The 13,872-nt window shown below is 35.8% G+C and overlaps 3 protein-coding genes across 3 annotated transcripts; all 3 read left to right on the forward strand.

The window, feature by feature from the left end:
* Positions 1–6,215: 6,215 nt before the first annotated feature.
* Positions 6,216–7,085, forward strand: LOC122273929 (uncharacterized). The gene has a single exon (XM_043057898.2). The coding sequence runs from the start codon at positions 6,216–6,218 to the stop codon at positions 7,083–7,085; it is 870 nt and encodes a 289-aa protein (XP_042913832.2).
* A 4,964-nt stretch (positions 7,086–12,049) lies between these two features.
* LOC122271314 (zinc finger MYM-type protein 1-like) lies at positions 12,050–12,967 on the forward strand. Its single transcript, XM_043052184.1, has one exon. It carries the CDS (start codon positions 12,050–12,052, stop codon positions 12,965–12,967), a length of 918 nt encoding a protein of 305 aa, XP_042908118.1.
* A 73-nt stretch (positions 12,968–13,040) lies between these two features.
* LOC139425312 (uncharacterized) lies at positions 13,041–13,856 on the forward strand. The gene has a single exon (XM_071179298.1). The coding sequence runs from the start codon at positions 13,041–13,043 to the stop codon at positions 13,854–13,856; it is 816 nt and encodes a 271-aa protein (XP_071035399.1).
* The last annotated feature ends 16 nt before the right edge of the window (positions 13,857–13,872 follow it).

Raw genomic sequence — 13,872 nt, forward strand, 5'->3', positions numbered from 1 at the left:
GTTCATCGAGTTCAATCCCTGATAAAACCGTTCATCGAGTTCTATCCTTGATAAAATTCTGGTGAGGGAGTATTGTGGCGTAACTACCACTACGAATATTAAACATCAATTCACTGGTATATAAGACATGCTAACTTGATTCAATCACGAGGTACCTTTTGGTAGATGAACGTTGGCATGGTCGATAACTCCGCCCCCACAGGCATTGTTGGGAGTCTCGTCCATGGTATTGGATGATGTAGCAGTCTTAGGCTGCGGCTGGGAAGGGTTCTCGGAAGAAGAGCAGCTGTTTGTCGACGTGGAGATTGAGCTAACATTGGTTTGTACATCAGCGAACTTTTTCTTTTCTTTGCTGGAGGCTATTTGTTGTTTCTGATAGGTTTTTGCGATTCAGAGGCCGAGACTTCTTCAATCGGTTCCTGGTTCTGATCAGTCTCAATAGGAGGGGAGATGTCTCAGAAACTAATTCCATTCCATAATTAAATTATCCTCTGGGGGACTCGGCTGTTTCAGGCCCAGGAATTGGGTTGGTCGAGTAATATGGCCTTGTTGCTCCCTCGGGAGCCGGGAAGTCCTCCAAAGTGTAAATACTATTTTTTCTTTTAGACATCTAGATAAACGTTTCGAATTCATTTTCATAAATTTCACCAGGTTGTATAGCTGGTCTCTTGAAATCGGGATAAATAATTGAAAAACTTGATTTCTTGATTGGAGAGCAAAACATAGTCTTGCCTCCACGTCCGAACCGTCGTCCGAACCGAACAGTCGCACAGAGCTAGATAAATACACAACCGTACTCTGCAAAGGCTTGACTCGATCTCTCTGGTGTCAACCACGATTGAAAAATATCAACTCCTTAAATATCGGCGAGCAGACTGTTCACCCCTAGCCGCGGTTATTGGTTGTGTTCATTCGCGCAAGTATCCTTCCGTGCAGGAACTACTCTGTTTGGTCTTCCTACCTTAAGGCCTTCGACCTGAACCTCTATCCCTCTACCCCGGACTTCCATGGTTTCCCAGCTGTCACAATTTACAACCTCTACAGAAAGTAATTTCTTAAAGTTTACTTTAATTGCAATTTTAAACTTTTTATTCAGCATCTTTAACATTAGGACAGGATGAATGTTAATTCGAACTAAATAATCGAAATAGAAATTTGTCTTAGTTTCGTTACTATTATTAGAGTTTTCTTTGAACTATAAGAAGGCAAGCATGATCTTTAGGTATTTATCAAGGCGGTTGTAGACTCCTACAATATTTCAAGTGCTACTCGTCGGACCAAAATTGTTTAGAAACACAGGCGTGGTGTTACAAGCTTGTTAGTGTTTGCTCTTCACAAAATATTTTGTTCTATCGATAGTGAATTTAATCATAGTATTAATTATTAAATTCTAATCTAATATTATTAAATTATACTATTATTATTCTAATTAAATAATAATAATATAATTTAATAATAATAACAATAGTAGTAAATAAATGACGAATTAATTCCTTTTTATTTGCAGGATTTAAATTAGACACATTTTGTTTAAAAGAAAATGAAAAAAAAATCAAACCTGGAATTTAAACGTGAGAATGAATAACTATTATACAAAAAAAGAAAAGAAAAATCTTTCAATTAAAATTTCAACCACTTTTTGATTAGTTTAAGTGCTCAAATTTTTAACTGGTTTTCTGTAGAGTGCCTAGAGTAATACCGGCACTCTAGTTTTCTGTGCAGGATGAAAACACAATTTTCAATCGCTTTCTGACCACTATTAGCAGAATTTATCGCCAATCAAAATTTTGATTACTTTCGGCCTGAACAAGCCAGGAGACTCAAAACTAAAATGTAGAAAAAAATGAAAATAATTTTTTTTTATATATTTAAAATATCAAGTTTGTTCAGTAGACTAAAAAGGAGAAAATAAATTTATAAAAATTTTCACGCATAACAAAAACCACAAGAGCAAAAGTTCACCCTTAAACTTCTGCCAGCATTTAAAATTCCATTCTTTTCGTTTTGTTGACAAAAATTAATATTTCTTTTTCAGTACACTTATCAAACATGATGTTTAAAAACATTTCCATTTCCGATTACATTTTTTAAAGGACTTTCCTTAGTGCTCGCCTTTAAAATATGTACTCTCATTGCAAATTTTATTAATTTAAATAAATTTTTATTCCCTGGCATATCAAAGCGAAAATCATTTTAATATTTGGGTAAAAAAATAAGTTTGCTGAACTTATTTTTATTTAAACATTAATGAGAATAAAAGCAGATGCATATGGACAACTCTCCTCAATGATAAACTCAAAAGTCAATTTATTTGTTTTAACGTAATTAGTTGCGTTTTTTTTTTATATATATAAACGTTTTAAATCATAAAAACCAATTAGACAGGTTTTCTTCCCTCCTCTGATTTGGAACCATTTTTTACACGATCATTTCAATTGCATCGCATACCGAAGATGTGGAGTCATTTTTTTTTTTTTTTAAATTTTTTTTTCTTTTTTTTACATTAACGATGTCTATTTTATAAGGTAAAAGAACTTATAAATGTTTGGGGAATACATAGGATAAAATACATATTAAATATTTAAAAGTTATAAATAAATAATTAAATAAGAAATAAAATTAACTGGAAATGTGAGAACAAATTTTTCGTTTCAAATAATATTTCTTTTAAATTTCACAAGAATTGTCAAAAACTTCCCAGCATAGCTGACAAAGACACGAGGAAGAGGGTTAGAACAATTTTTTTTTTATCAGCAATATTTCCTAATATGTTTTCCAAGGTGGATTTTCCTTTTATTTTTCCCCATATGCATTTTTTTTTTCAAGATTTTTATAATACTAGGAAGTTCCGCCCCTTGCTCACTGCGCTCACCAACCTTCGCAATAGCCACGCATACATTTGTTTTTCCCTAAAGCGATATTTTTTTAAAAGAGAAAATATATAAATATTGAAATTTTATGTAAGAAAATTTTGTTAATATGTCAATAGTAACAAAATTAATGATTACTTGCATATGAAAAAAAATCAACTGAGCTTGAAAAAATAAATATATAAACACAGGGAATATATAAATTTTTAATAAAACAAGAAGTAATTTTACTAGCTAACTATCTAAAAGATTTGTTGTGTTTTTCTGATTAAATTCTTTGTAATCACCACCATTGTTATCATTGTAAAAGTTTGTTCCTTTTTTGTACTTTTGAAAAGATTTTAAACTGTATTAATGAGTATACTCATTGTGGGAAACATTATTTAAGTATAATTTTCTTTTTATCGACGGAGAATTTCTGCAGCTGAAATGGCCTGTTAACGGAAAGACCTTGACAATGAAATGACCTATCGACCACATGGTTTCATTATCTCACAGATTCATTATATACTGTCTTTTTTTCCTTGCTAATTTCCCCCTTCATTCACTCCTTACATCAAGAATCATTCACAATAGTTATTGCAATTGCTTTTGCGATGCTAATCAATAATAATGTACATTAAAAATCTGTCTTAGTAATAAATGTGTTATGACTAGAAAAAAATTGTGTAATATACAACATAAATGTGTAAAATGCAATTACAACACCAAATGTGAAAAATGTTTCGTTTTTTCAACTTGATGTGAAAGAGTAGGCAATTTTCAAATAAAATGCTTTTTTTCTGGCAACTTCAACATACTATTAAAATTTTGCATCAGGCTAGGTTTAAAAAATTTTAACACAAATATACTAAATTACAAAGAACGGCAAGGGGCATAACGTCTAATGTAAAAAATCAGAAAACTAGTTTCAAAATTACGCATGACTTTGCCTACGAAATAACCTTTTCTGCAAATTGTCGACTAAATGATCCTGTCGACGAAATGACCTTGTCGATGAAATGACCATGTTGACGAAATGATCCTGTCGAAGAAATGGCCTGTCGACGAAATGACCTAGTCATTGAAGTGGTGTCGATGAAATGACCATGTCGACGAAATGACCCATTTGACGAAATGATCTTGTCGACGAAATGGTCTGTTGATGAAATGGCCTGTCGATGAAATGATTGTCGATTAAATTAATGCGACCCAATCACACCAGTTTTTAGTATGCTTGCATGATTTTTAATTCGAATTAAACAGTGGTAAATGAAATAAAGCAAAAAAACTTTTGAGTCCCGCCTTCGAATAAATTGTTAATAAAATAGTTCATATTCAACTTTCTTTTCGTTCTGAAAAGCCACTTGCCTGGATCATACACTGAGTTTTTCAATTCATATAGTTAAAATAATTTCAATTTTTTTTATTATTATTTGTTGCCTTTTTCGGTGGCTTTGCGTTATTGAAGTAAATAAAACCCGTTTTCTATAAATCATCCCATTAGAATAAAAATAAAATATATTTGGCATTACTTAGCATTATGCTATTGCACTAACAAGTAAATTTCTCTGTTATATATACCTTTCCAGGGGGTGTAAAACACTTATTTTAAAAGTATCGGTATAAAAACTGCTTTGTATTGGTGTTGTTTTAATAATCACACAATATATCAATACATTTTATTCTTATATTAATATATTTAATGCTTATTACATAACCCTTCAACATTTGAGTTTTGTGAGAAATACATTCGTCAGTGACAGCCAGGCGATTTCAAAAATAAAAAATTCTTATTAGAACTTGATAAGGATTACGCTATCTTTGCTAAAATCGAAAAAAATATTTTCTGAAAGTACGGAAAACTCGTTGTAGAATTCCTATCGAAACTGCACCAATTACCATAATACCAATGGTATTTTATTATTGTCAGTATAGTGCACAATAATTAAGAGTCATTTGTGAATGGCGATTTTCTATGGTTTTCATAAACGAATTTTCTATTAACATTTTCTCATTTATTTTTTATTTTTTTGCATATAGCTTATTTTATTTTAATTAATTCATATTTCAAGTAATTCATATTATCAATATTAATAAAGCATTAATATCAACAATAATATAGCGATTTTAACGGATCCCCAAAATGAATAAGTAACTTTTCTCCATTATTTTTGATTTTTAGTACGCAAATTTTTTTAACATTAATTAGCATTGTGGGGGTAAGAGCTTTCGACGAAGTCAACTTTCATCCATCTAATAGTACCCAAAGATTAAGCCTGGTCTTGTTGATTAGTCGGGGTGCCTGAGGCCGAGATGGCCCTTTACCCCTTCATCATGAAGTAAGGATCGATGAGGTGAAAGGCATAATGCTAAGGATGAGGTGGGGCGAAAAATGGCACATTGCCATGGTGAGGAAAAGCTGTGAGATGACTTGAAAACGAGTTGAGAGTAATCAACAAAAATGAAGTCCACTGTGCTTTGCTTGAAGAAAACGCTGTTTTTAAGATTACTTATCTCGATTAGATAATTAACATCTCCAGTCTCCGCTAGTAACTAAACTGGGCGAGGTTCCCGAAGGACAATAGATGTTAGTAAAGCCAGACTCCTACTTGTGAAACATGCTTCAACCAGTCGGTTTCAAACGCAAATGGCCGCCATTAACAGTTTGATCGGACAGGTCCTAGATGCTACTAACGAAAGGCCAAAGCAATTGTGGTGTGCCTCGGCAAACACCCAGTCCCCAAGTATGTACCTCGACAACCGTCCTGACCACTCCAAAACGAACTGAAGTGAGGTAAATCCAGCCAGCATAACCGGTTGTAAACCCCCCTCATACTCACTTCCAAACTGACTCGCGTGGAGAGAGGACGCGTTCCAGATCCCTTCTTTACAATTATCTAAATTCTTTACAATATAAGTTTTCATTATATGTTTTTGTTGTAAATTAAATTTTTCCTTAACTTAAACTTTTTTTATTCTTATTTATTTTTGTAATTAATTTTTAATTACGCAATTTAAATATAGCATGTTATTAACTTTAAAGCACACACGTGCTATAATTGGTAGACCCGGACATAAACTTTAAGTTGATTCTTTATTTAATCGGAACTTTCCATGCAATATAATGAATTTAAATCTATTAGCAATATGTTTATTTTAATTTTATTCATATTCTTTTTTTATGTTCAAAATTTTGTATGTTATACCCACGTGTTTGTGTCTGATTCTGTGGTAGTACTGTGCGCGTTTTTTTTTTATCTCGTGGATTAGTGTGTATATAGCGTAAGGAATGCTTTAAAATTAATTTATAAATATTTTACCTTTATTCTATTTATTGTTTTGAATTTTTTTTTCTGTCCAAAAATGCCGGAAAACGAACAGCCAGGAGACGTGGTGAATGAAGGAGCTTTAGTTAACATTCAACCTTCTCAAATTTCTCGCGTAGCAATTAAATCACCTCCGTTCTGGAAAAACAATCCAGTGTTATGGTTTGCACAGTTAGAATCGCAATTTTCTATTTCTCAAATTTCTACCGACGCTACCAAATTTCATCACGTTGTAGCGGCCATTGAATCTGATATACTTAACTCTGTTCAGGATTTAGTTTTAAACCCTCCTGCTGCAGACAAATATTCAGCTTTAAAAAATCGCTTAATTAGTATTTTTTCAGAGAGTGAAGCTTCTAAAATTAGAACACTTTTGCAAGGACTAGAGTTAGGTGATCAACGTCCTTCCTATTTGTTAGCTCGAATGCGAGAACTAGCAGGATCTCATCTTAGCGAAAACATTCTTAAATCGCTGTGGTTAGCCAGATTGCCTCAAAATATACAAGCTATTCTTGCTGCGTCAAACGAAAATTTAACTCAGTTAGCTGCAATGGCTGATAAGATTATTGAACTCGCTAGCCCTATCCAAATAAATTCTGCTGAATCAGTTGTAACTAGCGCTAATCCTACACTTTATGATCAAATTTCTGAACTTACTAAACAAATTAATGAACTAAAAACTAGTTTTCAGGAAGCTCAGCAAAATAGACAAGGACGTGAGCGAACTAATACCTATCGGGGTAATAGAAATCATAGTAGGTCCCGTTCTAGACAAAATTATTACCGTGAACCACAGAATAACATGTGTTTTTATCACACTAACTTTGGAGAAAGAGCTAGAAAATGCAAACCCCCATGTACTTTTCAAAATTCGGGAAACCAACAGGGCAGCCACTCCAGGCCATGAGTGGCGAACGCCATATTGATCGTATTTATTTGATCCCTCTACGATCCCTCTACGAAATTAAAATTTTTGATAGACACAGGCGCAGATGTTTCAGTCATTCCGAAATTTTGTTCAAAAGCTAATTATCCAGAAACTTTGGTCCTATATGCTGCAAATGGTTCTAAAATCCAAACATATGGTACTAAATTAATAAATCTTAGTTTAAATTTACGCAGGAAATTTTCTTGGAACTTTATTATAGCCGATGTAACTCAGGCAATCATTGGAGTTGATTTTTTAAATCATTTTAATTTATTGGTCGATGTTCGTAACAGCTGTTTAATTGATAAATTAACTAATTTAAAGTCAACTGGTTTCCCCTCAAATAAATTAACTCAAATTACAGAAATTACTCCAGTTCTAAATAACTCACCTTTTCAGCAAATTTTAAATGAATTTCCATCGTTGACAAACCCTTCAATAGTAAATAAACTATATTCCGAATCGCTGGTTTATCACCATATTGAGACTCTCGGACAACCCGTTTATGCCAAAACCAGAAGACTCTCACCCGATATTCTTGAGGCAGCAAAGAAAGAATTTGAGTATTTGTTAGAACAGGGAATTATTCGCCCATCATAAAGCCCCTGGGCTAGTCCGCTTCACATGGTAAAGAAAGCAAATGGTGATTGGAGACCATGTGGGGATTATCGTCGTGTTAATGCAATAACCGTCCCCGACCGATATCCCGTTCCGCATATCCAAGATTGTACGCAACAATTCGAGGTCATGACGATATTTTCAACTCTAGATTTAACCCGAGCGTACCACCAAATTCCTGTTTTTCCTGGGGATATTCCGAAAACAGCGATTACAATGCCATTTGGCCTCTTTGAATATGTATATATGCCTTTTGGCTTGAGAAACGCTGGTCAAACTTTTCAAAGGTATATACATCAAGTTTTGTCAGGGTTTAATTTTTGTATCCCATATTTTGACGATTTGTTTATTGCATCCAAATATGCAGATGAACACAGAGAACATTTAAGACAAATTTTCACAAGGCTTGAAGAACACGGGTTAAAACTTAACCCTTCAAAATGTGCTCTCGGTAAACCGCAAGTTTCATTTTTAGGGTGCTTAATTACACCATCAGGTGTTAAGCCTTTACCCGAAAAGGTAAAAATGATCACTGACTATCCCCAACCAAAAAATATTGCAGAGCTTCGCAGATTTTTAGCAATGATTAATTTTTACCGGCGATTTTTACCAAATGCAGCTCAAACCCAAGCCCCATTACACGATTTTTTGAAAAACTCAAGGAAAAATGATAAAACTTTGATCCCTTGGAACGATGTCGCAGTGGAAGCATTTAATAAATGTAAACTTAACTTTGCCAATTCTGCTACTTTGTCATATTTTTCTCCTAATCATAATTTATCAATAATGGTAGATGCATCTGATTCAGCCATAGATTCTGTGTTACAATCCCACACACCATCTAGCATCCGCCCTATAGCATTCCATTCTCGTAAATTAACCGCAACAGAAAAAAACTACAGCACTTATGATAGGGAGTTGTTAGCCATTTACAGTACTATAAAACACTTTAGGTATATTTTAGAAGCCCGAAAGTTTATCATATTTACTGATCATCGCCCTTTAATCTTCGCCTTCAATAAAAAATCCAAATCTTGTTCTCCAAGCCAACTTCGGCAGTTAGACTTAATCGCACAATTCAGCACAGACATCAGACACATTTCCGGTTCGGATAACACTGTCGCAGATGCTCTTTCTAGAATAAACGCAATTAACCTTTCTACAACTGACTTAAAAAACTTAGCCGATTGTCAAAAGACTGATGAGGAACTAAAAATTTTAATCTCTTCTAATAACTTTTCAATAGACTTAAAACCTTTAAAAATGGGAAATAATCTCGAAATCTTCTGCGATGTCAGTAAGGAAAAAGTACGTCCTTATACCCAAGAAACTTCGCCATGAAGCATTCTGCTCATTGCACAACTTGTCGCACCCTGGTATACGCGCCACCAAGCGTCTAGTGCAAGATCGATTCATCTGGCCGTCCATGTTGAAAGACGTAACAGAATAGACTCGTTCCTGCCTATCTTGCCAACGAAATAAGGTACAAAGACACACTGTATGTCCATTACAGCCTTTCAACCTACCTTTTGAGAGATTCCAGCACGTGCATATTGACTTAGTTGGACCCCTTCCACCCTCTGTTGGTTTTAACTATTTGCTGACGTGTGTTGATCGCTACACTAGGTGGCCGGAGGCCATCCCTCTCAGTGACGTCTCAGCGGAAACAGTATCCAAGGCCTTCGTCGCTCATTGGGTATTTTGGTTTGTAGTTCCTGCCATCTTGACTACAGACCAAGGCCGACAATTTCAATCCCATCTCTTCTCCTGCCTGAAGTCTATGTTTGGAATGCAGCGAATCCGCACAACCCCCTACCATCCTTCTTCAAACGGTATGGTTGAACGGTTCCACCGTTCTCTGAAGCAAGCTCTTCGGTGCCACAACACCAAATGGACTGAATCGTTACCAGTAGTTTTACTAGGACTGCGAACTTGCTTCAAGGAGGATCTCAATGCATCTTGTGTTGAGATGGTCTATGGACAAACTGTCGTCTTACCTGGAGAGCTCTTTGAACCACCTTCCGATGCTCCAAGTGATCCTTCAACTTATCTTTCGAAACTTTGAGAAACCTTCAGAACTCTAAAACCTACACCTGCGTCCTGCCATTCAAAATCGTCATGCTTCGTACATCCAGCTTTCGAAACGTGCTCCCATGTGTTCGTAAGAATCGATACCTTGAAACCTGCGCTGTCATCACCTTATGATGGACCTTTTGAAGTTCTCCATAGAACTGAAAAACATTTCACGATTAAGAAAAATGGGAAGGAAGCCACCATAAGCATTGACCGGCTAAAACCAGCCTTTCTCTTAAACACAGACTCAACATCAGATCCCGTACTAGAAGAGAGAGTTCCAACGCCAGCAGTTTCAACTCCACAAGTTCAAAGTGAGCAAGGTGACTCTTTACCGGTTATGACTCGCTCTGGAAGAAAAGTCAAGTTTAATCCTCGATACTTGTAATCACTCTATAGACTTTTATGGACTGTTTCGTACCTTTGGTACTAAGGGGGGAGTACTGTGGTGTGCCTCGGCAAACACCCAGTCCCCAAGTATGTACCTCGACAACCCTCCTGACCACTCCAAAACGAACTGAAGTGGGGTAAATCCAGCCAGCATAACCGGTTGTAAACCCCCCTCATACTCACTTCCAAACTGACTCTCGTGGAGAGAGGACGCGTTCCTCAACCCTTCTTTACAATTATCTAAATTCTTTACAATGTAAGTTTTCATTATATGTTTTTGTTGTAAATTAAATTTTTCCTTAACTTAAACTTTTTTTATTCTTCATTTATTTTCGTAATTAATTTTTAATAACACAATTTATATATAGCATGTTATTCTTAGCTGTAAAGCACACACGTGCTATAGCAATCAACACGTTCACGTACGTCGAAGCTAAACAATTTACTACTGCCGCTTACACGGTGTGTTCACGTTGGCTGGATTTGAAAACTATTTCATCTTGATGTTCTGTCGTTCAAACATTGATCAGTGCGACGTCGCAGAAGTACTGCAGTCATCAGGCTTGCATCAAACACTCACCCCAGAGATAAAATCGAGTTAGCATGTCTTGCATACTAGTGAATTGATGTTTAATAAATGTAGTGGTAGGTAGTTATGCCACAATACTTCCCCACCAGAATTTTATCAGGGATAGAATTTGTGTGTAGGCAGGACCGTTTTATCCATTAGGCACTGTAGGCAACTGCCTAGGGGCCCCGCCACGTTCAGGGGCCCTGTGCTACAGAGAAAAAAATTGACAATGTTTCTTAAACAGTAAATATTTAATTCGAAATTTCAATGACGATTGTCTTGCTCTGTACATTACATCGACGCTATTTTAGTACATTTCTGAACGCATTCCAAATTAGATATTAATATTATGGTAGTTAGTTCATATATAACGCAGTAATATAATCGCAAGCAATTTTATCGCGGTAATTTTAACGCCGACTAATCAGATGACTATACAGCAAGAGCAGCTTTTTTAACGCTTGAAAAACGCGCAAAATTCTACGTTGCGAATGCACACTTACTGTTCTGGTACCTACCACAGGTATGTATATTCTATAGCCAAGCTACCAAACAGTATGTGAAAATAAGGTTGGCAGTACTGGTTCATGCGTCGCATTCCCCGATCCGCTAAATACATACGTTGTATTGTGTCATAGACAACATTTTTGAAACATTTTTAATGTAATCGTTGAATTTTCACTTCGTGCAATTTGTTTGCGAGATTTACGGCTGTGAATGAAAAGAGAGTTTTACAGTTTGTTTTTCAAAACATACGAATTTAGAGCTAAGTATTGGATATTTATTTATAAAGACTGCAGAAGTGCTTCGGGCTTCGAGAAAATCGGTGAAACGACGAGTAAAAATCCGTGTAGTGTAAACTGAAGTTAACATTACTATACGTAAGTTTTATTATTTTTTACATATTTTATTATCTAATACAGGACTTGACAAATGTGAAGTGCCGTTTTATTATTCAATTACTTACATATTTTATTTAATTTCAACGTTATCAAATATTATTAGTTTGGGTGTTTATTATTAAGCAGGAAATTCAATAATTTTGAGCTGCTAAGGTGAAAATTTCATTTCTGTTTTAAACCGAAAGATTATTTTTTCAGGAGCAAAATGTCGGAGATACCCGTAAAGAAAAAAAAGTGGTTCAGAAAAATGTAAAAAGCGGCAAGAGCAACAAAATAAGCTTAAAGAACAATTGAAGAAGACACAAAACCTTTTCAAACTCGGATTTAGTCGCGAATCAAAGGAACATCAACCTCATGACTCTCCAAGTACGTCTTCTGCCAGTCACACGATGGTAGTAGACCCACTAGAAGTTCCTTGCGAGCCTTTTGAACAGATTGGCCAGGATCAAGAAACAGCTACGTTAGTCGGTGCAGAGGAAAGTGAGGCCGAGACAGAGGTCATACATCAAAACGTAGTTCATCTAGGGGTAGAATATCTGAATGGCATTGGCTTATGGCAAAATGTTACTAACGAAATGCAAGTTTTTTGGTGTACTAGAGACCCTAACGAATGTCAACACTTTGAGTGTGATTTTTCTGCTTCAAGCCGACAGTACGACGACAGTAAAAGATTCTTTTCTCAGTCTATGTTTTTTCGGAAACACATAAGTGGTGGTAAAATCAAACGGGAATGGCTCATGTATTCTCCGTCTATTGGAAAAGTATACTGTTTTCCATGTATCCTTTTTGGTGAAGCTCAAAACCGTTCACACTTTCAAACTGGATTTTCTGATTGGAAAAATGCGTTGCACCGAATTCAATCGCATGAGAATAATGCAACTCGCCGTGTATGTGTACAGACACTGATTAGTAGACGGCGCATTCACGGACGAATCGACACTTCCTTGGAGGTTACATTTAATAAAGAACGAGAATATTGGAAGAAAGGTTTAGAAAGAATGGTCTCAGTGATAAAATTTTTAGCATCCCATGGATTAGCATTTCGTGGTGACAATGAAATTCTCGGTTCTCAACATAATGGCAACTATTTGGGAATTTTAGAATTAATCGCTGAGTACGATCCGTTTCTTAATTCGCATTTAGCAAAATATGGTAATGAAGGCAAAGGAAAACAATCGTATTTGTCTGCAACGATTCGCGAGGAACTGATTGAAATATTGGGAAATAAGGTTTTAAAATATATTGTTAATGAAATCATTGAAGTCAAATACTTCTCAATAAGTGTCGATTCGACACCAGATATATGATCAGTTGACTGTAGTGCTGAGATATGTTACGTTGAACGGAGAAGTGGCTGAACGTTTCCTTAAATTTCTTCTCATGCAGAACCACAAAGGGGAAGAACTAGCCACCGAGATATTAAATTTTTTAAGCCAGTATAACATTGATGTAAGAAATTTGAGAGGTCAGTCTTACGATAATGCGCCGAATATGTCTGGTTGTTACAATGGTCTCCAGGCGCATATTAAGAGAATAAATCACCTCACACACTACGTTCCCTGTGCAGCGGACTCACTGAATTTGGTTGGAGTACGTGCAGCGGAAAGCTGCGAGGGAGCAATCTCATTCTTCGGATTCGTACAGGCACTATACAACTTTTTTTCGGCATCAACTCATCGCTGGGGAATTATGCTCAAACACCTTGAAAAAGGTGATGAACGTAAGCAAGATCCGTCATTGGTTCTGAAAAGAGTATCCGATACAAGATGGTGTGCAAGGGCCGATGCTACTAAGGCTTTGGCAAATGGTTACAACAGTTTTCAGAAAGCTTTGCAGTCTCTTGCTGGCGGGGAGACTCAGACATCACAAGCGATTCACGAGGCGAAATGTCTATTGAATCACTTGGCAAAAAAAGAAAATGCTGTAATGGCCTTAAAAGTTGATACATATTTGCCAGTACTAGACATGCTGTGTACAGAACTGTCTCGGCGCCTAGAAGCTTACCGGGAAATAAATGATCTGTTTGGGTTTCTAACAGATTTCTCGACAAAATCCGACGCTGAAATTAGACAGGCTTGCACAAAGTTTAAGGAACATTATTTCGAGGACTTTGAGCCTGAGTTTATAGACGAAATGGTGCAGTATAAATACTTCATCTTGCAATTAGAAGACGCCCCAGGTAGCAAAAAGATATGATCTAATATTAGAAAGA

The sequence above is a fragment of the Parasteatoda tepidariorum genome, chromosome 3 (assembly GCF_043381705.1).
Source record: "Parasteatoda tepidariorum isolate YZ-2023 chromosome 3, CAS_Ptep_4.0, whole genome shotgun sequence".
Lineage (NCBI taxonomy): Eukaryota > Metazoa > Arthropoda > Arachnida > Araneae > Theridiidae > Parasteatoda > Parasteatoda tepidariorum.

What these genes read in the sequence shown, in the direction of transcription:
- LOC122273929 (XM_043057898.2), top strand. Translation starts at nt 6,216, where the DNA reads ATGCCGGAAAACGAACAGCCAGGAGACGTGGTGAATGAAGGAGCTTTA.
- LOC139425312 (XM_071179298.1), top strand. Translation starts at nt 13,041, where the DNA reads ATGCAGAACCACAAAGGGGAAGAACTAGCCACCGAGATATTAAATTTT.
- LOC122271314 (XM_043052184.1), top strand. Translation starts at nt 12,050, where the DNA reads ATGGTAGTAGACCCACTAGAAGTTCCTTGCGAGCCTTTTGAACAGATT.